Source organism: Marmota monax, unplaced genomic scaffold (assembly GCF_021218885.2).
Source record: "Marmota monax isolate L192 unplaced genomic scaffold, Marmota_monax_Labrador192_F-V1.1 WCK01_AAM20220418_F8-fsc00060, whole genome shotgun sequence".
Taxonomy (NCBI): domain Eukaryota; kingdom Metazoa; phylum Chordata; class Mammalia; order Rodentia; family Sciuridae; genus Marmota; species Marmota monax.
This window is the reverse complement of record NW_026692826.1, coordinates 10,375,640-10,399,987: the sequence shown is the minus strand read 5'-3', so window position 1 is coordinate 10,399,987 and position 24,348 is coordinate 10,375,640. Positions and strand designations below refer to the sequence as shown.

The following is a 24,348-nucleotide window of genomic DNA, read 5'->3' as shown; positions in this document are numbered from 1 at the left end:
GACACGCTGAGTTTGCTGGGCCTGTCTGCACCTTGGCCGGGGTCTAGCAGGGACCGTCTGCACATGAGTCTCAGAGTTCTCCTTTTCAGGGCTTAAAACAAAAGCTTGAGCTTATCGTCCATCAATTCCGAGGCCAGACACAGTTCTGATTTCTCCTAAGACCACGGAGCATGTTTCTAAACTGAGAATCTGATTCAGGCCAGGAGGAGGAAAAGGTGACGGATCAGAGCTCTGCCTCAGGACCACCGTCAAAGTGGCCAGGTGGCTCCTGTGATTTCAAACTGGTCTCCTGCGTTCTGCGGCAAACAGCTGACCAAGACCAGCAAGGCCAAGGTGGACACAGAAAGACGGGCCAGGAGAAGACCTCTGGTGGGCAGGGGGACACCGGGAGGAGGCGGCTTTCCACAGGGAGGAGCTGCGTGGGAAGGCGGAGGGCCCTTGAGCCTGCTGGACGATTTCAAGTCCTGTGACAGGATGCAGAGGAGCAAAATAGGGTTGGAATGATGCTCAGGAAAACCTACCAATACCGGCAGATCACTTCCCCAGACTGCCTGCATCCATGACTGAACACCGTGAGGCTCGTGGGCTCACTTCTCACTAAGGAACAGAGTCTGGGGGTTTCTTGGGTGAACTAGAGGCTGGGACTTGGGGTCCTGCATGGATGTCCAGCAAGAGAACACTCACTGGTACCTACTGCTTCTCGATCACAAGTAGAGCTTTTAAACTCCCAAATGTGTGACGTCTCATGCCGATCAAGAGCTCTGAAGGCGCATTGAAGAGGAGGTGACCTCCTGGCGTAGCAGGTGTCTCCCTGACCCCCTCACAGGACACACACAGGAGCAGGAGCAGTTGGGGCACAGGAGGGTCACGTCAAACGGCTGTTCCTCACGTGCGCCTGAGTGGGGAGTCTCTCCTTTCTTACTACGCAGTTGTGAGTTTCGCCCTCTGAAGGGGAAATCCTCTTTCCTGGGTCTCTCCTCCTCTCCCCGCAGAGCAGGGGAGGGCAGGACCCTTTCTCCTGGTAGTTAAGGTCACAGTGAGCACTGCTCTTGACACACCAAATGGGAAAAATGCAGAAACGTTCTGCGTCTTACCTGATGGCAAGAGATCTGCCAGTTCTCAACACTGTGGTGACTTTTGTCTCTTGGATATCTTTATCCCCACTTGAGCAAGGCTATTGGCATTAAAAGTCAGATTCCTTTAAGTCAAGCTAGAAAGAGCACAAGTGGAATCAGTGAGCACTGGAAAGGCCACGAACGAGAAGTGAAGCCATGACTCACGCTTCTCCCTAAGAACCCTCATTTATAGATCATTCTAGAATTCAGGAATGTGTGTGGGTGACAGGATGCCTACGTTCACAAATAATCACATTTGGAACTACCGGAATTAAACGTTTATTTCCACATTTAATCATATACAGCAATTAACTCCATAGGAACAGGTTCTCCATCTCTCACTCCACAGGCACGCCCTGTGAGCCGTCCAGTTCCCTCCTTGGTGACAAACACAGACACCGGCACCAGTGACCTCTTCTTCCTGTCGCACCAATGTCCTCATTTCCCACCAGTTTGCTCCCGTGCCCACTGACTGCCCAGGGAGGCCCAGGGGGCGAGTCGGAGGCGCTGGCCTGCAGTGCACGCTGAGACACCGCAGAGCGGCAGGCCAGGCGTGCGGGCTGTAGGCCAGCACCGTGACACCCGGAACGCTGAGGCTAACAAGCCACAGAAGCAACGACCGTCACTGTAGCCGGGCACTCTGAAGATGGTCACGATCCTGACCAGAAGCTGGGTGTGTGCGTGTATGCGAGGCAATGAAAAAAATCACACCATTTTCTAATGAAAATTTCTGATTCATTCTAATAAAAATGCAGCAAGCATAATGTTCACAGAGCTCGGTTTTATTCTCCCTTAAGTGCAACGGCACTTGAAAAAATCAGTAAAGTCCAATTTTTTTAAAAATCAAAGATACAAACACATTTTTCATGGTCCCAAAATGATTCCGTGCAGTTTATAGAGCAGTTTTCATAATAGACTTTTCATTTTATGAAATAATATTCTTAGGTAACCATATTTTCTCTCTATATATAAATACTGCCGTTATTCTGTCTAGAGTATTTTTTAGGGAAAAAGGTGTACAATAGTGTAGTTATTTTTTAGAAACAGGAATTTTTGAAGTGGAAAAGACTTGAGAATCCTCAAACTCTGCCACCTTGTTAGGTAGGGAAGCAGCGTGGGATGGTGCCGTCACCCCAGTGCCCTGCCAGGCATCTGCGGAGCATGGCCATGGAGCAACACAGGGAGGCCAGGTCCACCCGCGCTGCCCACCTAGCATGAAACACTGGGAAACACCTCTACTGAGATTTTGTTTTAAAGTCTACCATTTGTAAAGAATGTTAAGAATATGCTATATTTCCCTTTTAAGTGAAAAGTGAAAGAATGTTTTCCTGCTATCAGTAGGTTATCCTGTGGATCACTGCTAACACTGCCGATCATGAGCAAACTGACCCTCCGACACACCCTCCTCTCTAGGAAGCTCTGGGCTGGGAGGCCTTCCAGAGGACCAGTGGATGCTCGTGGGGATCTGAGGGCCAGGATGAGCAGGCCAGCACAGGCTCCACAGGAAGGGCTGGACGCAGGCTCCAGGTCAGGGTGTGTGATGGGGACAGGCCGGAGAAGGGTCATGGTGCAAGCATCAGCTCTGCTGTGTGTGCCAGGATGCGTGTGATGAGCTGGGGTGGCTGGCTGCAGACACACACGCAACCCAGTGATAAAGCAATGCCCGACGTCTGCCGCAGCTTTGTGAAACAGATGGGCACGGCCACGTGCAGAGGGCAGGCGGAGCACGCTTGCCTCCAGGCTCCCGTGGCGGGAGCTCCACGGTCCAGAGTCTACATGCAGTTGCTGATCAGCCCTTTGACGCTGCTGTTGACCTCATTTTAGAAGTCTCTGTAGTGAACTTAGGAATATAGATAATTTTTATGGTTTGTTGCCATTTATGATTATTTGAGAAGAGTTTAAGTGACTAGAGTTGGCATTGGAAACGGGTCCCCAGTTGTGCTAAACCCACACACCTCTGACTTACATCTGAGGATATTTTTAAATACAAGAAGTAAACCACCTTTCTCCTGCATTTTACTGTATTTTAATTATTCTAAACGGCTATAGAATCTTTGCTATTTCCTTATTTTAAAAATTTAGTTACTATCTGATTTAGTTAGTTTACGTTGACAATTTCTAGTCCTGCATTGAAAATCAACATGGGTTAATTTCTAAGGCTTATTAAGTCTGCCAAAGATGGGTCTGGGTCGGCTAACTCAGCAGTTGGTACTGTTTTCATTCCTAAAAGAACCACCCAGCACACCCCAGGCAGAAAGTACTGTGGCTTCCAGCTATGAGTTTTCATTTATTTAAAAAAAAAAATGGATCACATCGCATAAAACCCAGGATCTATTAGATTATTTAAAGCTGTGAGTCTGACTGACTATTATCTGTGAGAACAAAGCTTACTTTAAAATAAAGGACTTGGAGCGAGATGACGTAGGGCCCGGCCAGAGGACTCCGGGCTGCGGCCGCCCCAGGCGCTGCCCCCCCTGCTCACACACCTCCTGTAATGTGCTCTGAGGGGCACCTGCTGGGTCAGGCGACCTGCGGCTGGTGTTTCACAAGTGCTGTGGCAGGAGGCCATTCCAGTGCAGTCGCCTGTGGGCAGTGCCGAGACCTAACAGGTCGTCCCATTTCTGCTACATCTTCTTCCACGGTAGCTTTGAACAAAGATCCAGTTAGGAGAACACACTTTTATTTTGGAAAATGAAACAAAATCTAAACCAGTCAAAATATGCTTAGATATTACTTTCATCTAAGCCATCAACCCTTGCTGACTTTCCTCTTGGAAACACCAGGGAAACACCGCGAGCGATCGTCACCTCAAACACCACTTTTTCATGAGAAGAATCAAGGAACGCAATTCAGAAATAATGTGACATCCTGCATTTTATTCAGTTCCATATGACAAAAATAGTAACCTAGACTAAGACATCCATTTCAATCAGGAGATGTTCAAGCCACAAGATTTAATCATAAAAAATATCAGATCTAGGTCATTGTCCCAGCTGGCCCCAGGAGGCCTTGGCCCTGCATGGTGCTGCAATATAAAAATAGGGTCTCTGCACCAGCTAGGGTCAGCCCGCCAGGGCGCAGGGGTCAGGCTATGGCTCCCTGACAAGCCATTCACGCTTACATTTCTCTTTTCTTAAGATATATACACATCTTTTTGGGGGGAAGGATACGGACATGGTACCAAATCGACTGGAAGGACACACGAACTCAACCCTCGACTGCAGAAGCAGCCGCACCAAGCCTTCCCCACGCCCAGACACGCCACACCTCGCCCTGTGGAAAGTGGTCCTAGAGTCCAACGTTCCCTTCTAGACACAGGGACAGCTAATGGGCCTGTGTGCAGCACAGTGCCGGGTGACAGCGGAGAAGCCGTCCGTCTTCCCGCAGTGCCTTCTGCTGCGTGATGGTGTCAGGCTTTTCTATTTTTCCTGTTCAACTGAGAAGACTCACTGTCTGGTTGGTTCCTCGGGGGCAGACAATTCCTTGCACCGTTCCCCAGCCACCCTCAGACCTCCTGAGCACTCCTGTCCTCGGAAGTCATTGTGTCAGGTCCCAGCATGCATGCAACGCACAAAAATGAGGTAGTCACACAACACGGGCGCTTGGGCTAGAACCGCCACCCTCTCTCACTAGGCGCAGCCCAGATGGTGACCAGCTTCAGGCTGCATCCTGAGTCTACAGAGGAACTCAGAGAATGAACAAATCAGGAGCTCAGAAAATCTCAGTCCTGCTTGCCAACACTGCCAGAGACTTGCCATCTCTTGATCACCCTATGCGATAGCCAGTGCCACCAGGCAGTCAAGGAACCAGAGAGGGGACAGAGGCTCACAGCAGAGCCACACGGCGCAATGCTCTCCCGCTTATCTCCTGGGCGGACGCCACAGGCCTAAGACTAACTCGCCAGCTTCTTTAGGGTGGTCACAGCTCTGACGAGGGCTTGGCAGAGAAGTGAAATGAACCTGGTGGATGTAGGAAATGGCAGGCCTGGGTTACTGAGGTGTGCACAGGTCTTGGTGAGGTCCTGCTTACGAGCACAGGTTTCTCACGCTGCTTGACCTTGAGACAAAATGAGAAACCACAGCAACTGTTTTCATTTTTCCTAAACTGTAGAACTATTTATAAAATACTTTACATCTTTTTAAATTTTCAAATTATAGACAAACCTCCCTAATACAAAATACTAAAAGTGCAATTGTATAAATTAAGAGTTTGCAACCACATTATACAAACATTACCTTTTTATTGTACAGCTTTGATAACGTAAAATATTTACTCACAACTATTTATAATGTTGTGAATAATAATTTATGGTGATGTTTGTCTGTGAATTGTTCCCCGATCAATCACTGGGCTACAGACCACACTGGAGAACAACTGTCCACATAGCAGCTACAAACATTTAAATTAAAAAAACAAAAAAGGTGGGGGGCTTGTTACCAACAGGTACTTGCACACAAAAAGCATGCTATCTTTCCCAAGAGAACGCCACAAGTTTGCCTGCATTGAAATAATCCACTTATTTATAGTAAAACAAATTTTGCTTAAAAAAAAAAATCACACAGCCAGATGTATTCTGCAGTACAAAAGCTTCATTTAAGGTTGGGGCTATTTTATTGTCTTTTACCCGCATAATCTTAACATTATAAATACTACGGACAAAGATACTGTCATCATACACGGCATTGGGAATACAGAACCACCTCTGCAAGACAAAGAGCTCCTAAAACAGTTCAAGTTTCTATTAATTCGAACAAAACCATCGCCTGGGGTTCACTGGAATAATGCAGGGGACCCCATTCTCCCTTCCAGGGTTATTAGGTTTCAAGAGAAACAAGTGGATATGGTCTGAGCTCTTTCTGTTTCTAAGGTGGTTTTCCAAGCACTTCTGTTTTTCAACTGAAATTCAGAAATTTATTCAAAAGGTTGCAGAATTCTTAAGAACAGTCGAACCCACTGCGGAGGGAGGACTATGCAGCGCTTACCAGACCACCTTCTGGCAGCCACATGGGCAAAGTACGTTCTGCCACTTGCATGACTTAATGAGGACCTAGGCAAGAAGGGTCCAAAGACTGATGCTCACACTGCAGAACGTGGGCGTGGAAGGACAGCTGGCCATCGATGCCCTCAGCTAGTTTATACCAATTTCCTTGTTGTCCTCAATGAACCTTGTGAACGGGCGGCTGGCGCCCGTCTCAGAGCTGGCTTTGTCCAAACTGACGCTGGGTGGGCTGCTGCCAGTGCGTGCTTTGTCCATGCCACCGGTCATGGTGCCCAAAGGTGGAAGGGCACCTCCACCTAGACTTACGGGGAGCTGGGGGATGCCTCCGTTCTGGATGACAGAAATCTCGTTGTTCTTCATGGCCAGCCCGTTTGTGATGGCTGCAGCATACTGGTTCCAAAAGCTGGGGTCCACATTCATTGCTCGGGCTGCCAGGTCCTTCTGGAACATTTCAGAGAACTTCAGGGCATCGCCACCGAGCAGGGCCATGGGGTTTTCCACTGACAGGCGGCGGCCACGCCTCGCAGGAGCGTTGTTCCACATGTGGGTCCCCATGTGTACCTGCGTGGGACACGGAGAGACAAGCACAGTGAGCACGTCCAGGGTGGCGAGCAGGTGTGTCCTGCCTCCACTGCTCCACACGATGCCCGTCCCACACATCAGCCAGGGACGGCAAAGCAGGCCAGCTTTCCTGACCACCTTACAGGGGCTTACAAGTATCAGGTTGCAGTGAGAAAACAGAACCACAGCATGACGGACGTGTTCTTTAGTTAACAAACCCAACAGACATCTCTCCCCCAACGTGAACCCACAGGCCACAGAGAGCGTTCCAGAGCTGTAAGATAAAAGGTCTCACCCACCGCTACTCAAACCACCTGGTACTTGAACCCTTCCTTTGTGCCTCTCTCCTCTTGAACAGGAGGCATGGATTCTAAAACCTCCTAGCGCCATCCGTTCTGGGTGGCTTTTGCCTGTCAACGCTTGCCCAGTGTAGAGGCCACACCTGCTGACCTCTGTCTCTGAGGAGGCTCCCAGACCCAGTCTCTGTAGACACACTTTACAAGTGGAAGCCTGAGCTGAGATGGCACAGAGTTGGGCCTGGGAACCGGCAGCGCATGGTCCACAGCCGTCTCTCGAAGGAGATGCATGTGACTGTAGGTTTTTTTTTTTTTTTTTTTTTTTTTTGGGGGGGGGCACTGGGGATTGAGCCCAGGGGCGCTTTACTGAGCTGTATCTCCAGCACTGTTTCCTTTTCATTTTGAGACAGGTCTCACTAAGTTGCCCAGGATGGCCTGGAACTTGTGATCCTCCTGCCTTATCCTCATGAGTTGCTGGGGTTAAAAGGATGTGCCCCCCACACCTGGCTACTGCAGTCTTCAGTAGGGACACACAATGGCCCTCACATGCTGGAAGCCTTCTCACCCAGCACCCCTCCCACAGGCCCTTGCAGTCACAGGGACACAGACCCTTCTACAAGTTGCACAGCAAATCTCATCTGTTTTATCCCTAAGACATGCAAGAGCTTAAAATTCAAGTTTATTTTGTTATCAAATCCAAAAGTGCCTTGAGCCCTGGCCCTGCCCTCTGGGTTGCGAAGCGCACACCATCCTCCTAAGCCCCAGAGCAGGCTGAGCCTCAGAGGCAGGTGCACACGCCGCTGGACAGACCCAGACTCCTGTTGGTCCCAGAGTAGCTAGCAGGATGTGCACCTGTGAGTGCATGTGGACACACACATCCCACACACACACACGCGCACCACCACACCCACACAGCCCTGGCACCGCATCCCCAGGGCCAAGGCAAGGAGAATCTCTGCCATCACTCCAGGGTAGGTGGTGCAGGGAGCTGCCCCCAGTTCCCTCATGGTCCTGCGAGCCTCTAGCCTGTGGCCCTCTTACCTTGAGGTTGCCCTTGGTGGTGAAGGCCCTGCCGCAGATGGTGCAGCCAAAGGGCTTCTCCCCAGTGTGGGTGCGCTCGTGGATCTGCAGGGCGCTGGCCGAGGAGAAGGTCTTCCCGCATGACTGGCAGTTGTGCTGCTTAGGTGTCCGGCGTGGTGGGGGTGCCAGCATGGGCGCCAGGCCTGGGCTCATCACTGTCTGTGGCCCAGTGGGGACCTGGACCCCAGAGGGCAGCGGCGGGCCCTCGCCCAGGGCGATGGCTTTGCTGTGACCGTTCACTTCCATTTTGATCATGGTGGGCGCAGGGCTGGAGGCCAGGCGAGGAGAGCTGTGGCTGGGACCTAGAGCAAAGTCGGGGTCAAATGCCTGAGAAGGCAGCCCTCTCAATTCGTGTGTCAGTAAGTGCTGTTTTAAATTACCCATGGTGGAACAGCCCCGCCTGCAGACGGTGCAGACAAAGGGCCGTTCCTTGGTATGGCTGCGGTGGTGGATTTCCAACGCGCTCTTGCAAGCAAAGGGCTTGCCACAGACACCACACACAGTGCTTGCACAAGTGCTTGCACACTTACCCCGCTCCCTGTTCAGGAATAGCAGGCTGAAGGGAGCCTCCTCCTTGATGACCGGCCGACTGGGGTGGCCGGCAGTCAGGTCTAGTGCGCCTCCATTTCCTGGGCCGGGGGGTGGGCTGTCTGGCCTCTCGGTCTTTAGCGGGATCTCCTGTGGGTCCTCCTGGTGGCTGAGGCCCGGGGACTTGGAACGGAAGCTCTCCCCGTTGCTATGGGTGGGTGACAGTGCCTGGGAGGAGGAGGACTCGGACAGAGCAGGGCTGCCTGCACTGCGGCTCTCCAGGTCGCCCACAGCGGAGGACGAGTCGTTGCTCAGGCGGTCACTCTCCCCAGACCCGTTTTCCACAGACTTCAAGCCAGTGAGCTGTGGACAGTTCATGACAGAGTCCATCATCTTCATCTGGTTCTCCAAGGCAGCAATGCTGGAGATGACGGAGGGTGGCGAGGGAGGGCAGGACCCTGCGTAGGTCAGGAGCGGCTTAGAGTCGCTGGCTGAGTCCTTCAGCTCCGCGTCTTCCTCCATGGAGTTCTCATCAATGTCATCGTCATAGCTGCTCAGGGTCTCCACGTTCTTCTCCTCAAAGGGCAGCTCCGCGTCCACGGCATCCTGGAAGCCCTCTGGCAGTGGCGTGTTGGGGATCTGTCCTCCCATGTGCATGCGGATGTGCTGCTGGAGCACCACTGCGTTTGTGAACTTCTTCTGACAGATGGGGCAGGAGTGCTGCACCCGCAGGGGTGGCTTCGCCCGGTGCACCCCAAAGTGAGTCTTGAGGTTGCCCTTGGTGGTGAAGGCCCGCCCGCAGATCTTGCACTTGAAGGGCCGCTCCCCCGTGTGCGTCCTGTAGTGCATCTTCAGGGCACTCTGGCAGCTCAGCACGCGGTGGCAGATGACACACTGATTTGGGTCTGTCATCTTCTTATCAATGTTCTCCACCAACTGCTGCAGTTTCGAGGTTTCTGACGTTTGCATAGAGTCGAGCAGTCCCCCAAAGGGAAACTGGGCCTTGAACTGGTCAGAGACTGCTGGAAGAGCAGGACTGCTGAGGCTCGTGGAGGCGCTGTCTGTGACTGCCGTGGCCGCTGAGGTGGGCACTGCACCAACCTGCCCACCAACAGGGGTGTCCCCTGTCCTCGCATTTGTGCACGGCAGGTTGACAGGCTCAGTTTTAGTCAGAGAAGAGCCACTGAGGAGTGGCTGTGGGGATTCAGACGTCACTGGGATGCTGGACTCTGCATTGTTGAGGCCAGGGGACAAGGAGGTGCATTCGCTGGATGCGGGAGAGGGCCTCTGCGGGGAGCGGCTGACGGGGGTGACGCTGGGGGAATCGGTGTAGCTATGAGCACTGGGGACTGTGGGGGGCAGCTGCAGCCCCACTGATGTGGGCACCGTGGGCAGCACTGGCTTGCTATCCAGCCAGGTGGTTACTGGCTTCTCTGGGGGTAGTGACATGCCATAGGGAATCCCCGAGCAAGTGGGCACATTGTCGAGGTACTCTGGAACTGGATAGGGGTTCATCTGGATGTGGGGATACTTCTCCTTATGCCTCTGGAAGTGCACCTTCAGGTTGCCTTTGGTGGAGAAGCGGTTCCCGCAGATGTTGCACTTGAAGGGCCGCTCGCCAGTGTGAGAGCGCAGGTGTATCTGCAGTGCACTGTCGCTGCCAAAGACCTTGGCACAGAACCTGCACTTGTGCTTGAAGAAGGGGTCCTCAGCGCTAGCCTTGGGCTCGAACACCGATACATTTGGGGGCTTGCCCTTGCGGTGCTTCATGAGGGCGGACAGTGGGTCCAGGGCGTTGGCGGTGGCGGCAATGCTGACCAGCGGGTTGGGGAAGATGACGCTGCTCGAGGAGGTCTGAGGTAGCAGAGGGTTTGGCAGGCTGGAGGCCGAGCTGAGGAGGGGCCCCGGGCCCAGGGCCGGGGGCGTGGATGCATTCTGCGGCTGTGTCATGCTGCCCGCTGTGCTGGGCACCGTGGACCCCAGGGCAGGGGCTGTGCTTGGGGCTGCAGACACCACGGACTCCATGGGCCCAGTACCACCTGGAGTGCTGGCACCTGACGCTGGCTGTGACAGGTGCTGGGGGCCCTCGAAGGCAGGTGGGGCTGCCTGGCCAGAGCCTGCAGGGACAGGGGCCGGCCCAGCAGAGAGTTGTAGGGCCGGGTGCGGGGCCAGGCCCTGGAGCTGGCCAGAGGTCTGGGCGGGAGGGCCAGGGGTGGTGGGGTTCAGTGGCGGCCTCGCGGGCTGGCGGCTCATCAGGGCCACCTGGCTGCGGATCTGCTCAATGAGCTGCAGCTGGTGGATCTGCTGCTGCTGCAGAGCCACGAGCTGCTCCAAGATCATGGGGATGGCGACCGCGCCCACGCTGCCTCCGGCTGTGCCAGCTGCGCGTGCGCCCTGCGAGAACTGAGCCACAGCCACCTTGGTGCTCAGCAGAGTCTCCAGCGTCACGTTGGTGCTGGGCATGCTGAAGGCAGCAGGGGACCCTGGGGGCAGCGCTGGGGGCACAGCGGCTGTGCCTGGGCCCTGCAGGCCCTTGTCCCCAGGTGTCTCCACGTCCATGGGCTCGTCCTCCGGCTCCAGGGCCTTCACCTCGCCGCCCTCACCGCCCTCCGCGGGGGTGGCCTCCTCGGTGGCCTCGCTCTCCGTGTGGTCGCTGGGCGAGCTGGCGGGAGAAGGCTCTGGGAACTCTTCAGAGGGTGGCGCCGGCTCATCCTCACTCACGATGAGCACCGGCGGGTTCTTGGTGCAGCTCTTCTGGTGCTGCAGGAAGTCTGTCCACTTGAAGAACTCCGCGCAGCAGGTCTGGCACACACTGGCCTCCTCGCCGCCGCTCCTGCTCTCAGTCCCGCTGTCCACGTCGTCGGCGCCTTCCCCGGGGACGCCTAGGAAACCGAGAGATTACATCAGCGGGCTCGCCGGACAGCCCTCCATTTCAAAATTTTGCAGACAAGTAAAATCAATATTTTTTATTTTGTACAAATTACCCCACTTCAACATTTCTGACGGCCCAGCGTGTGTGTTCTATGACTCTTTCTAGCTAGCTAATCATTTTCTTAGCACAATCCATCAAATTATGAGGCGCTATCAATTGTGGATACTGCTTCTTAATGAAATTCCATAGAAGCCATTGATTTCCAATATTTTCATACAATCCGCAGCTACCCTGTCTGTTGGGTACAAAGCCAGCTTTCGATGGGCTCATTAGGATTCCCCTTTACCATCGTGCTTCCTCATTTCCAGCAAAATTAGAGATGCCTTTGCCAGTTCACTTAACGCTGCTAGACTCATCCGCAACCTTTCCAGCACATCAGCCGGACGGCGGAGCCAGGCATTCTGGTGCGGTGGCCCTGTGTGGATTTATTATCTTTATACAGGGCTGAGACGCACAGACTTTCTGTGATTCTATACAACCTTTTGAATCAATAGGCATTTATTTCATGTAGGAAATGTCACCTAAATACTTTCATTTGTAAATGCAACAAAGAAAATATAAGCATTTCTTACGTATCTGCTCAGAAAAACAGTCTCCCCTGGCTCAAGAGCTGGAGCCGCCCGGCCACTGGCATCTTCTGTCCCTGGTACTTCCCTTACAGAAGGGGCACATTTCTATACTTTAGGATTTGCCAAATGAATATCAATATAGGCTAGCCCTAAAATGAATCATGTTTAATACAATTAATTGGCTGTCAGATGCAATATTTCTTGGCAAAATGAACTAAAATTACATGTTATTGTGATTAGCCAATAGAGTTTAGCCATTTGTTAACAAACTAGAAATTATGTATTTAAAGTTCATTTACGTTGACATGTTCAACATGAGAATGCTGTAGTCAGACACACTTTTTGTACCTATTTTCATCTATTCTCATAGAAAGACTTAGCAAATTATATGCTTGTGCGGTGGTGGAAAGCCCTCTAATTGGTTACACATGTTTAATTACTGTTGTAGGCAGCTACTTCCTCTGTCTCCCCTTACCCTCTTGTGCCGAATAACAACCGTATTTAATGAACAACTCTAATTCACACCTGATCAAATAAAGGCCTTTCAGGACTGAGGGAATCGACACACTCCCGCTCTGGCTGCTGCCTCTGGGTGTCTCAGTGGGTAGTGATGCCCAGGCACTGCAGGGTTCTGTGTGGCAGCCTGGGCATCACCGATTCCTAGCTGCTTTTTGTCAACTTGGAGTGACGGCTGCAAATCAGCTCTTTGTTCAAGATGCACAGTTGACTGTGAGAACAAAACACCCTCATGTCTGTCCCCGGAAATAATTCACAGTTCTAACATCATATGGGTATTTGCTAAAACCTCTCTAAATAATTTCCTTTAGGTTTTTGGACAAATAATTCAGCACTGAGTTCAGCAGAAAGATATGATTTTCAAAAAACAATATGCTATAAGAAAACATTGTTCCTCTCCTGAAAAAAAAAAAAGGAAAAATATATTTTGAGGTTGGTCTGCTGCTCCACGAGGCCATTATTTCCAGGTAATTTATACATGCCTTTAAAAAATTATTAGCAGCATTCAATTAGCATTTTCTTAACTGGCTAAGCCATTTGAAGGGGAAGAGAAGTTAGAGCCGGCAGCTCATAAAGCCTGCTGGACTTCTAAACTGAACGCGCAGCGCGGAAGACCGGGCTGCAGCAAGGAGCCTCATTACAGGCTAGGAAGGAATGTAATAGGTATCTGTAATGAGGCTCCGCGAGTCAGGCTGCAGATAGCGCAGCAACCCAATCAACACCCACAGTATTCAACTTGGCTCAATGTACACGCAGAACTCTTTGTAAGCCTGCTAAGGTTACGAGCAGGGCAAAAACTAGGATCTTCAAGTGAATAATTTCTTAATGAGTGATAAGAAATGAGGACCACTTCAAATTCTAGTGATGATTTTAAACATTTTCACAAAGTGCCAAGGATTTCTGCCTTGAAATCTGTTTTTAGTTAATTGTGGAAATGTTCTTCTTCAGACCCCATATTGAAAAATTAATTGCTGAAACAAACATTTAAAAAGTTCATCTGCATTAAGCAAATACATATCTAGAAGTAACTAAACAAGGGCTAGACTTTTAAAAAGTGGTTTTCCAATATTTTAAAGTTATATAAAAAGTATTAACATTTTTAAAAAGGAAAATCCCAACAAATTAAAAAGTGCTAATTCCTTGAAATAGTTTCTGCAAGTAGCACCTTAGAGAAAAAATGTATAACTTGTATGATGTACAAAAACATTTACATGGTATGTAAATTTAAATTTTACAAAATTAAACTACATGTTAAAATAATGTTCTCTTTCTGTGGCATACATATTAGGGGCAGTTTACTGAGAAAAAGCTTAAGAATTAGGTTGACTTCTGGATCATTTAATGTGAGTTCAGTGTGGAAAGAATTAATCTACACCACTAAAGCATCTCTCTATAAATGAACATGTCCCACATTTTCTTGGTAACCAACTATAGCATATAACACAGAGAAACACTTAGTTTTGCTGTTCTCAAAAGTCTAGACTCAAATAAATCTCTATCTACCTTATAGATTTGCATTTTTATATTCACATTAGCTTTTTTATGTGTTAAATATTTTGGGGGTTCACTTCCAAAAGCACAGGAGTTTGGAAGTGTTTCTGCAGGTGATCTCATCTTCTCCCCCATTGGCAGGGTGGTAAATTACAACTGCTTCTCAGTTGCTTCAGCGGCACAGAACAGGTAAGCACTTTCTGTCAAGTAACAAGTCATTTTGTTTCATGTAATTTTAAGTGACAGTCACCTCAACGCAATGAAGATATTCTTGTCAAAGTAAAATAATCTTCAAATCTTACATTCCTTCAAAATCGAAGAAGAAACTTGTGAAACAGCATTCTGACCATGTATGTGTCCCTGTTAACAGCTCTTGACTTAAGGAGCCCAAGGAAGGTGGGAAGCTGGTCGACAGCAAAGCTTCCTGAGAAATGTGACTTCTGACTAAAAGATACCGGGAAAACAACAATTGGGAGGGAGAAGAGTTTTGATACAATTCAGATTTCTTATTTTGGGCAAATAAATTAGAATCACCACTTGGATTTCTGCTGGGGTTTGTATAGAGTACTAGTAACAGGATTATCTCGACTCTTCTTCCTTCCAGCCTAAGCTACAATTGTGTGATCCAAGTGTGGAGTGAGCAGCATTCCGTGAAAGTGCAGAGAAGCAGGAAAGTCCTAAGATAGTCCTGAATACAAATAAAAACGAGTCCTTCACACATGGGGTTGAAATCTTGTTTGCATATTTTAAGAATCGTTATTAAACAACAACAAGCACTTCAATCGATTGGCAGGAAATACTCAAAATGAGTTCGTTTTCCTACGGACAGAGCTCTTTAGAAGCAGTCAGACATTTTACAGATGTGCAGAGCACAAGTGTTGACCTGTGGTACATTCTGAAAAGAGAGAGAAATAAGTTTTATAACTTACTTCCATGTCTTTTTTCATTATAATGTATATTATAATATGTGCTAATCTGGTTTCTTTCTTTATTTTTAAATGTATATGTGTATGATACATATGTGCTAACCTGGTATTCTTTCTTTATTTTTAAATGCATTCCATAAAAAGAAAACCCAGATGGGAGGACTCTTAATGCAGTTTACAATTTATTTTATCATGGAACTGCTAAAGCCCTTTAATCCTACATCATTAAAGCCAATATTATGTTGGATTCAAATGTATTTAACCATCTTTTAATTAAACTTACATTTTGAACTAGCTGCTATTCTCTAAAAATAGAAGTTATTACATCCATTAGTTAATATGGCTTGAAACTTTTATTTCAAGGTAGAGCCTTGCCAGGGAGGGACTCTACAGTAGGACCACAGTGAGGAGTTTGGGAAACTCATCTCCAATACAATTTTCATTTTCTTTCTCTCCTTCTGTAAGGGGGGATTTAAAAATAGTCATTGTAAACATCATTAGTGTCAAAGCAATTTATTTTTTGCCTACTGATTGTTCGACAACTAAGAGATTTGAAACCATAAATAGGGAGAGGATTAAGCCGGCATTTTATGGTATGTAAGGGTTATATTAGAAAGGCAAGAAAAATGCCGACCAGTTCCTGAGTATTTCTCCCAGCCAAGACTCTTTCTTTCTTGGCAGATGGAACAGCTGGTCAAGGTTACTCTGAGGATGGCTGGTGGAAGGGCTGGGGACAAGAGTGGCACCACCTGTGCTGCCCAGGCTGAGCACGCAGTCACTCTGGCTTGGTTTACAGTGTGCCAGCAGATGCTATTTATACTTCACACCTTCAGGGTTTCTAACTCCGTCACCATCCGTGTGTTCTTGGGTGATCAGCAGCTTCTTCCTTGTGTGGGGGGAGCCAGCCTTTCAAAGAAAACCTTGAACAAAAGGGCAGCTTGGAAGGCAGTGGTTTTAAAGTACACATGTTCTTTTACACACTGAAGACGCAGAGAGAATGCTCAACAAAACGGAGGCTGTGCCCCAGCTGAGGAAGGAGCCCCACCCAGTCCGGGGTCTGACTCCTGGTCTGTGGAAGAATACTCAGACTTCTCGTTTCTGCAGTCCCCGAAGAGCACACCGAAGACAGGCAGAGGGTTAAGCCATGGTGATAAAGCCACAAGTGGAAAACACTGTTGTGGTATGTAGGAATATCTGAGCATGTGGTGGGGTTTTTTTTTTTTTTTTTTTTTTTTTTTAATTTCTAACTACACTTCTTAGCAAGGGTTTTGCAGAATCTCTTTTCAGGAGTACAGTTCCTTGTAAATAAGCCACTAAGTACAAAGCAGTAGTAAAATAGGGGTTTCACAATTTCGTTTTTTTACCTTTTCTCTGCTACACTTTTGCTACATATTTTAAATTTACTACAGTTAGCAAAGAGAGAAGCAAAGCTTGTTTAGTCCAGGAGAAGGCATGGGAAATTCTTCACTTCAATTAGCAACTTGAAAATGCCACGTGGATCCTCAGGAAAGGAAACCACACTTTCTCCTTGGCCTTTCCAGCTCTTAAAAATCTAGCAAGCATTTTTAAAGTTTTCCTAAATTGTTAGGAGACACTTATTTTCTTGCAAATTAATTCTTTTTAACTCCTTATGATAGCTTTGAATCCCATAAAGAAAGATGAATTATCACATACTGAGCCCAAGCTGTGACACAGGAGGAGACAAATAGAGACCCCCACTGTGTTTAACAATGTAGAAGAAATTCCAGGCGCAATAGAAAAATTTTCTGTCCTTTTTCCCCAGACCTCGAAGCATGTGCTCACGGAGGTGAACGGTGGAGGGCACTCTTGCTATGCTCAACACGCACTGACCCGAACACTCCCTCACTCAGTGGCCCACGTCTCAAATTTGTTAAGTCATGACCACCTGTGGCACAGGCTCCAGACATCTTCTGTGAAAAACCTTTGCAGTTTTGGTCTACGTGGGGAAGCACGAGGGACAGAAGCAGATCCCTCCTGGCTGGGGCGGCGGGACCAGCACAGCTGGGCTTCACTCTCACTGCTGCCTGACATTGCCTTCTGGTGTTTGCCACAGGTCAGGGCTGCACAGTGGTCCTCTCCTTCAGCAATGTTGCCGTAATCACACTTATAGAGCTTGCACACACCACCATCAGCGCCCAGCAGAAACACCTGAACTACCATGGCCCCTGTGAACAATCATAATCACAAGCTGGTGAGGGAGTGAAAGCAAGATTTTGCCGAGCCACTTGTGATTGAGGTGAAAAGGTTTAAATATGTGAAACTGAGCATCTGTTCCATGATATGTCTCCTTGAAAGTGCCCACATGATACCCACACACTGGCCATTTTGAAATTCACTGTGCACAGAAATAAATAAACAGCAAAAACCAGTTAGATGTGAACCTCTGCATCTAAACGGCCCTAGAGGGCACCAGCTTTGCAGTGTCCAGGAAAAAGGCTGCAATTGGGTGTAACCATTAGGCTGCCTGCACCTGGAGTCAGGTGAGGAAGCTGCTTCCATCATTGATCACCACTGTTTCATGTCCGTATGGAGAAGTTTGCACATAGGCAGAAAGTCATGCTCAAAAGCCCTGCCCTGTGGTTGGAGCCAGTGACTGTGCCTACATACAAAGCACACAATAGAATTATCAAATAGCTCAGCTAAGGCCACTCTCAAGAAGAGGACCAGGCACGCTGAGGATCAAGGAAGACAAAGTGCTGCGGCACCTGCAGGGTTAATTAAACAGTTTAAGACGCAACAGCTACACAAAAGAAAGCCAGTTTCTCTTCTTCCAAGAACTATAAACACTTGTGCTGGACTAGATGGCATTTGATAAGCTGTGCTGCACGGAAGGAGCTCTAGTTAACACTCAGTTCCAGTGTTCACACGTAACAGAACAGTGGTGAGCCCTGCTGCCAAGGTCAACAGCACAGATGCACTAATTGCATTATGAGCTTGACATCTAGTGGCCACCCCTGGCAGGGCAGAGCAGGCAAGGCCTGCGGAAGCACTCTTCACTGCCCACCTTCAAGGAGAGCCCCAGGGGCTGCCAGCTCTCCGCAACCACCTTTCCACAGGCGGCACACAAAAGGCTCTGTACGGCTCACCGCGTGGCCGCTACACTCACAGAGAATGCAAAGGGGACAGGATCCCCGACAGCCCAGCCGCAGAACTAATCTGGGACTGACTGAGAAAGGCCGGCCCACAGAGGGATGTTTAGACCCACAATGGCATCAGAGGCCCCTCTGCAGACATTGCTTCAGCCCCCAAAACGCTTCCCTTTAATTAAGAAGCAAATCAATCTTAATGTCCAACACAGACCTTCCATGTTTTTTGTCAAAATTAATATTTTACACTTTTTGTAACATGCCTTGCCTTATCTGTTTGCCTGGTAATCACATACTTAACTGCACTTGAAATTATAAGAGAAAAAAATTAAGGGTTTTTTTTGGTTACTTAAAGTAATTATCAAAACATTTTTCACATGGGTTTTACTTAAGCTTAATTTTATATGAAATATGTAGCAAGTTAACATATGCAGTAATTACAGAGCGGCCCCACAGCAGCAGAATTAGCTTACATCTTCAGGAAACCAAGATATGTTGGTCTTATTCTGGCAACGAGTCAAGAAATCATGTAGAAAAAGTCAATAAAACAGCAAAAAAATCAAACAACACCCCTGTTATCACAGTATTCAGAAATTATGTTTCTTAAAACTATCTTGCAGCATTAAGAGATGGTGAATAACCTCAGCAGCAGTTAAAAGGGGGTTTTAATTCACTTAAGTAAAAGCCTATGCCCATGCTTACCTCTAAGGATGCTGACTTCCCTCTGATGGCCAGGCTACAGAGTGGAAAGCATGGCTGTGCCTGTCCTGCACCCCAGAACAGCACGTTCTCAAGTCTACCTGGACAGGAGCACAGGGCTCCTCAGAGACTGCAGCAGGAGGTGAAATCTGACCCACTCTGCCTGCTGTCCCCACCCCTTGTATACAGAAACGATACAATAATAACAATCAGCTTGCTAAGTCATTCCTGCCGCCATTCCACACCTTTTCCTTTTTCTGGCACACAGCATATCTATACCAGATTATGCATATGCTGTGGAAATTCACACGGCATCGTGTGCAAGAATGGCCTGACCCTGTCCCATAACCTCTCTCTGTAACACAGAATTCACTGGCATCCTTTCTGTTGATCACTGGAATATTCATTTAAAAATATGTTCAGTTTTAAAAGTGTTATTTAAAAAAGAAATGTTTGGAAGTTCCTTTCCTCCTTCCCTTGGTTACTTTCCACCTTTCATGTTTCAGATAAAAACAAGTGGCTTCAGTATTGTCCCCTTTGGTATGCTGAATTGTAAATGTGTGTGTGTGTGTGTGTGTGTGTGTGTGTGTGTGTTGGGGATGAAGACAGACCCCACATCTACAGATGAAAGAAAAGGACCTCTTCACCCATCACGGTGGCCTTCCTTCCCTGAATTTAACCACACTCTGCGAATTCCACTCCACTGGTAAATTCTTAGGTCCTACACTCACCACATTTGAAAGGATTTTTAAAGATAGCCATTTTCTGTAGGTTGGCAGAAAACAGATACTTGGAAGCGTTAAGTGCCAACAGACAAAATGCAGGATGGAAAACTTCAAACTGTTATGTTCTTTTGTTCTTCCTTAAATACTTTCTGGGGGCAGTAATATGCATCTTTCTTAAATTGCATTTTATGGGACACAGAATAGCAATATTACACCTTTAAAGTTCTTAGTGGGAGTTAAGTGCTGCACTGTCACTGAAGTTTTAATGAGTCTTTCTTAGAACAAAAATCTTCAGCTGGTTCAAAGGATGTCATTATTGGTGGAGTGGATTTAACTGAACCCCCCAATGCACCACATTTATTTCTAAAATAAGAATGAATAAATTAGCAAAACAAGAGAATTTAAAAGACAGTTTCTGTTGGGAATGTAAATCTCAACAACTGCAAAATAGGTTTTAATAAAAAAATAACTTTAGACCTTTCCATGAATCATCTTTACTTTTTCTCTTTCTAGATCCATCATCATTTCATTCCTTCAGGGACACAGAACCAAAACTATGTTTGTATAGTGATTTTTCATTGCTTGGTTAAAAAACAAATTCTGAAACGTAAGTCACAAAAAATATTTTTTATTGTAAGTTAATGTGATTATGCATTTTTGCCCCCCATTATACTAAAAAATCTTGCATATTGCATTTGATCTGCATGGCATTATCAAGAGGCTTCAATGTTACTGCACCGTAGATGGACCTATTGCTTTAATTAATATGTCATGCCTAAAGTGATACAAAGGGATTATTTACTTTGCTTCTAAAACACTGTGACTTAGCTCACTTATAACTTCATGTACAACATGTTTATTTTCACTGCATTTAACAAAATTAAAATTCTGAGATCTGATTCATATTGGAGTGATTTGGTTTGTACAACCATTTATCTCTTAAAAAGCCCTTTACTTAGTTATCTTAGAGTAACACTCATGAGTATTCCCTGACTTCACGGGCAAGAGTATCTTTTATGCTTCATGAACAATCTGCTTCAGAACAATTAAGTCAGAAAGAGCTTGCTGTAATAGTTTGCCTGAACTACCCTTCAAACAGGCAGAGAAGCTGCTGCTTTACTGCAGCTCACCCAGACAGGCTATTTTTGGCCTATTGCAAAATATGATCAGGAACTGTGGCAACTCGGAGATCAGAACCCGGAGAGCTTGGAAAACACAGGCCCGGCAAAATCTCCAGTCCTGCTATGGTGGAAAATCTGGATGTGGCAAACCTCTAAATAAATTCAAGCCCAGCAAGGAGAATTCAAAATAGAAATTGTAAATAATTGCTTCATCCGAGGTTTTCAACGGCGAGCAGGCTGTAGATCCTCCAACATGTTTACACTATTAAGTTCACCATGCTCACATTTCTGAAGTGAAATTAAAAATGAACAGCGGTGCCTTGCCTGTTAATTGTTAAATACAAGAGGTTTTAGTCTATTAATTAAAATATGCTTTAATAAAAGGAGACATTGCACATTTTGATAACGACCCTACAAAGCTGAGAAGTATTTACATTGTTGCATTTTGGGGCGGCTGTGAAAGCCGATTTTAAGCCATTCAGGAGCCACAATAATAAAGCTTTAAAATTCCTCACTGGGATGCAATGTAGTTCTTTTGAAGGAAAGACTGTCTTTCTCATTCGGCAGAAATAAATCCATTCATTTGATCATGTAGTCATTGAGGGCAATACAAAACAAACCAAGTGTGAGAAATTCTATGTGAAGAAGTAAACAAAACAAAAAAATCCATTTCCATGACAAAAAGATTCTTTGTCCTTAATCTACCCAACATATGCAAGCGTTTCTTTTTAGCATATCGCCTGTTCCCATCTCGGCTGACTTGGATGCAGATACAGCTCCCTCACCTCCACAGCAACAAAAAGACCTCAGAGTCTTAAGTTTTATTCAATCCACTTCTTCCCTGGCCTGCTTCGGGCGTTTTCTCACTTTCTCCTTCCGACGTGGATATATGCCTGCTTTGTCAAACTTTGCACCATGTGTGATAAACTCTCAAACTCCTTCAATATTTTTTCGCAGATGGTCTAATTCTCACAGTAAAAAAAAAGATTATTATCTGCCTCCGAACAACTTAAATAGATGCATCATAAGAGTGGGACAGCCATTTTTTAAAAAAATGAACAAATTATTTCACACCGCAGTGGCTGAGGGATCAGGGGTCGCCGCGGCCGCACCTCCGCGGTCCTCCTGCCCGACGCCCCGGGAACCCCGCAGTGTGCGCCGGAGCCCGAGGCCGGGTTTTTAACGCGGTGAAGCGGATTCGGGGTGCCTTAAACTTTGTGGTGCCAAAGTTCAGCTACAGTAAATTCGAATCTTCTCCTGCCTCTGACTTCCGCGGCGCCCGCCCTTCACTTTTGGATGTTTTGAGGAGGAAGTTCTAACCAGCGAAATAACTGAAAAGGTGCCTCCAGCACCCGATTTCGGTGCATCCATAAAAGCCACGAAAAGGCCTGAGGAAAAACTTGAAACCCACCAAAACGTGCTGGGGTCCTACCGCTTGCAAGGACCAGCCCCAAACTCCACAACTGTGCTCACCCCCAGCTTAATTCCCAAGTCGGCCATTAAGGAAAGGCCAAGAGACATTTACTTTCTACTCGCTTCCGAACGGGATCATTGGATTTGTCAACGCGCTGGGACATCGCGGGTTTCGAGGCCCGAGGTCACCCAAGGAGGCCTGTCGGCGGCACTGGGGGCGCAGCCTGGGATCAGGGAGGTCGCGCGGGCCCCTGGCCGTCCCCGGGCGCGCACCACCCGGGCACCCGGACGCGCGGCGCCGAACAAAGCTGGCCTGGCGGCGGCCTCCCCAGCCCGCGTCCAGCGGTAGGTCGGCCCAGTTGCGTTCTCCTGCCCAGGGGTCTGCCCCGAACGAGGCCAGGGTCTGGGTGTATTCTGGAGGCGCTGTGGCCGCCAAGGCCGGCTCCACAGTCCAGCACATAGAGACCGGTGGCGGGGTGGGGGTGGGGGGCGGGCAGCGCGGAGGCAGCGACACTGACCCCTCCCGCGCCCGCCAGGCGAACCGGCCTCCGTCTCCAGTCGCGCTGGCTCCCAGCTGTCCCCAAGCCGGCCAGGCCACGACGCCCTCCGCGCGCAGGTCCCCAACTCCGAGGAACCGAGCCAAGTTTACTTGGCCCACAACTCTTTTCGCGGCCGCGCGCATTCCGGTGGGGACCAGATCCCCTCGGCCCACCTGGCCCAGGGACCAGGAGCAGCTCGGACACTTGCTTGCGGGAACGGGGGAACTTTCTCCCACTCCGAGACGCGCGCAGCCGCTCCCGCCATTCACACTTCCCAGCCCGGTGGACGTCCCGGATTCCCCGGCCACCCTGAGGTCCCCGGCCCTCACCGTGCTCAGGAGCCCCGTCCGGCGGCGGCAGCTCCTCGTCCGACTTGAGGTGTTGGGGCTTGGCCTGCTTGCGCCGAGACATGCTGCTAGCGGCGCTCGGGCTCCGCGCGGGGCAGCGGCATCAGCGGGGAGGCCGGCGGGGACGGTGCGGGGCGGGCGCGGGGCGGCCGGGTGGGCGCGGGGCGCGGGGCGCGGGGCGGCGGCGGCGGCTGCGCGGGCCGCGCATGGGGCTGAGCAATTAGGCTGGTGAATAATGCATGGCCATTAGCGGAGGGCCGCGCCGATTGGCCGGCCTCCAGCGGACTCCGGCGGCCTATGCAAATGAGGCCGCGCTCGCAATTAGCGGTCGCGCGGGCGAGGAGGGGCCGCGGCGCCTCCGGACCTGGGCGCGCGCTGCCCGGCACCGCTCACATCGCGGGCTCTGCTGCCCGCGCTCTGGCGCCGCGCTCCTCAGCCGCCCCAGGTGCGGCTCAGGCGGGCCCCGGTGCGGCTCCGGCCGCGGCGGCCGCCCCTCGGCAGGGCGCAAGCAGCAAACTTTGGAGGCGTCCGCGCGGCGCCGTCTCCGCCGGCGTGCCGGGCTCGCCCCTTTATAGAGTGTCTGCGCCGTCGCCCGCGCACCGCGCCGCGCCCCCCCGCCGCCGCCGCCGCCGGGCGGCCCCTCCCGGAGCGAGCGGCCGCGGGCAGGGCTCCGGCCCGGCGCCTTTGTCTCGCCGGGTCGCTCGGGCGCCGCGCCGCCTGCGCTCCGGGCGCTCCAAGCTAGCCGCCGCCTTCTTTCCTCCGCGGCGGGTCGCGGCACCACTCGGCACGCCGGGCCCGCTCCGGCTCAGGTGCCCCCTCGCTCCGGACCTTCTCTCCTGGCTCGTGTCCCCTCCACAGGCTCCCTCGGCGGCCGGCCAGGCTCGTAGGCTCGCGGCCGGAGCGGAGCGGAGTGCGCACGCCGGGGCGGCGGGACTTCGGCAAGACCAACTTTCCGGTTCGGAAGCAGCGCGGGCCTCGCGGCTCCTCCCCTCCCTTGCGTTCCCCTCCCCTCCGCTACCCCCCGGTCTCTCCGCCTCCCCCCCCCCCCCCCGGGCCCCACCGACTCTGAAGCTCCCGCCCCGCCCGCCCCAGCCACCAGGGCCTCCTCGGCCCCCACGCCCGCCCGCAGGGGCCTCCCCGCCGCGGCGGCTTCTTAAGTCCAGGGAAGGGAGGGGACGGCGGGGACTCCGCCGTCCCCTCCCGCCCCCGTTCCCCTTCACGAGGGGCGCAGTGGCCCCAGCGCCTACTGCCGGGGGCCTGCGGAGTGGGCAGAAAGCGCGACTGAAAGTTCCAAGTCCACCAAAGTCCCGCGCGCGGCCCACCGTGTTCTCGAGATTTCGGGGGTGACGTGGGGGGGGGGCTAGGTGAGGGGGTCGCGCACGTC

General features: G+C 50.0%; 1 protein-coding gene across 2 annotated transcripts; it reads right to left on the bottom strand.

The window, feature by feature from the left end:
- Window positions 1–1,876: 1,876 nt before the first annotated feature.
- Sall3 (spalt like transcription factor 3) lies at window positions 1,877–23,098 on the bottom strand. 2 transcript variants are annotated; one of them, XM_046448669.2, is made up of 4 exons: window positions 22,947–23,096; window positions 8,582–11,461; window positions 8,013–8,353; window positions 1,877–6,675 (listed from the first exon to the last, which is right to left on the bottom strand). In XM_046448669.2, the coding sequence occupies exons 1-4, from the start codon at window positions 23,026–23,028 to the stop codon at window positions 6,244–6,246; spliced, it is 3,735 nt and encodes a 1,244-aa protein (XP_046304625.1). In that variant the 5' UTR covers window positions 23,029–23,096; the 3' UTR covers window positions 1,877–6,243. The 2 variants fall into 2 exon arrangements, with proteins under 2 accessions (XP_046304625.1, XP_046304624.1); XM_046448668.2 differs by having other exon boundaries at window positions 8,013–11,461; window positions 22,947–23,098.
- Window positions 23,099–24,348: the final 1,250 nt, after the last annotated feature.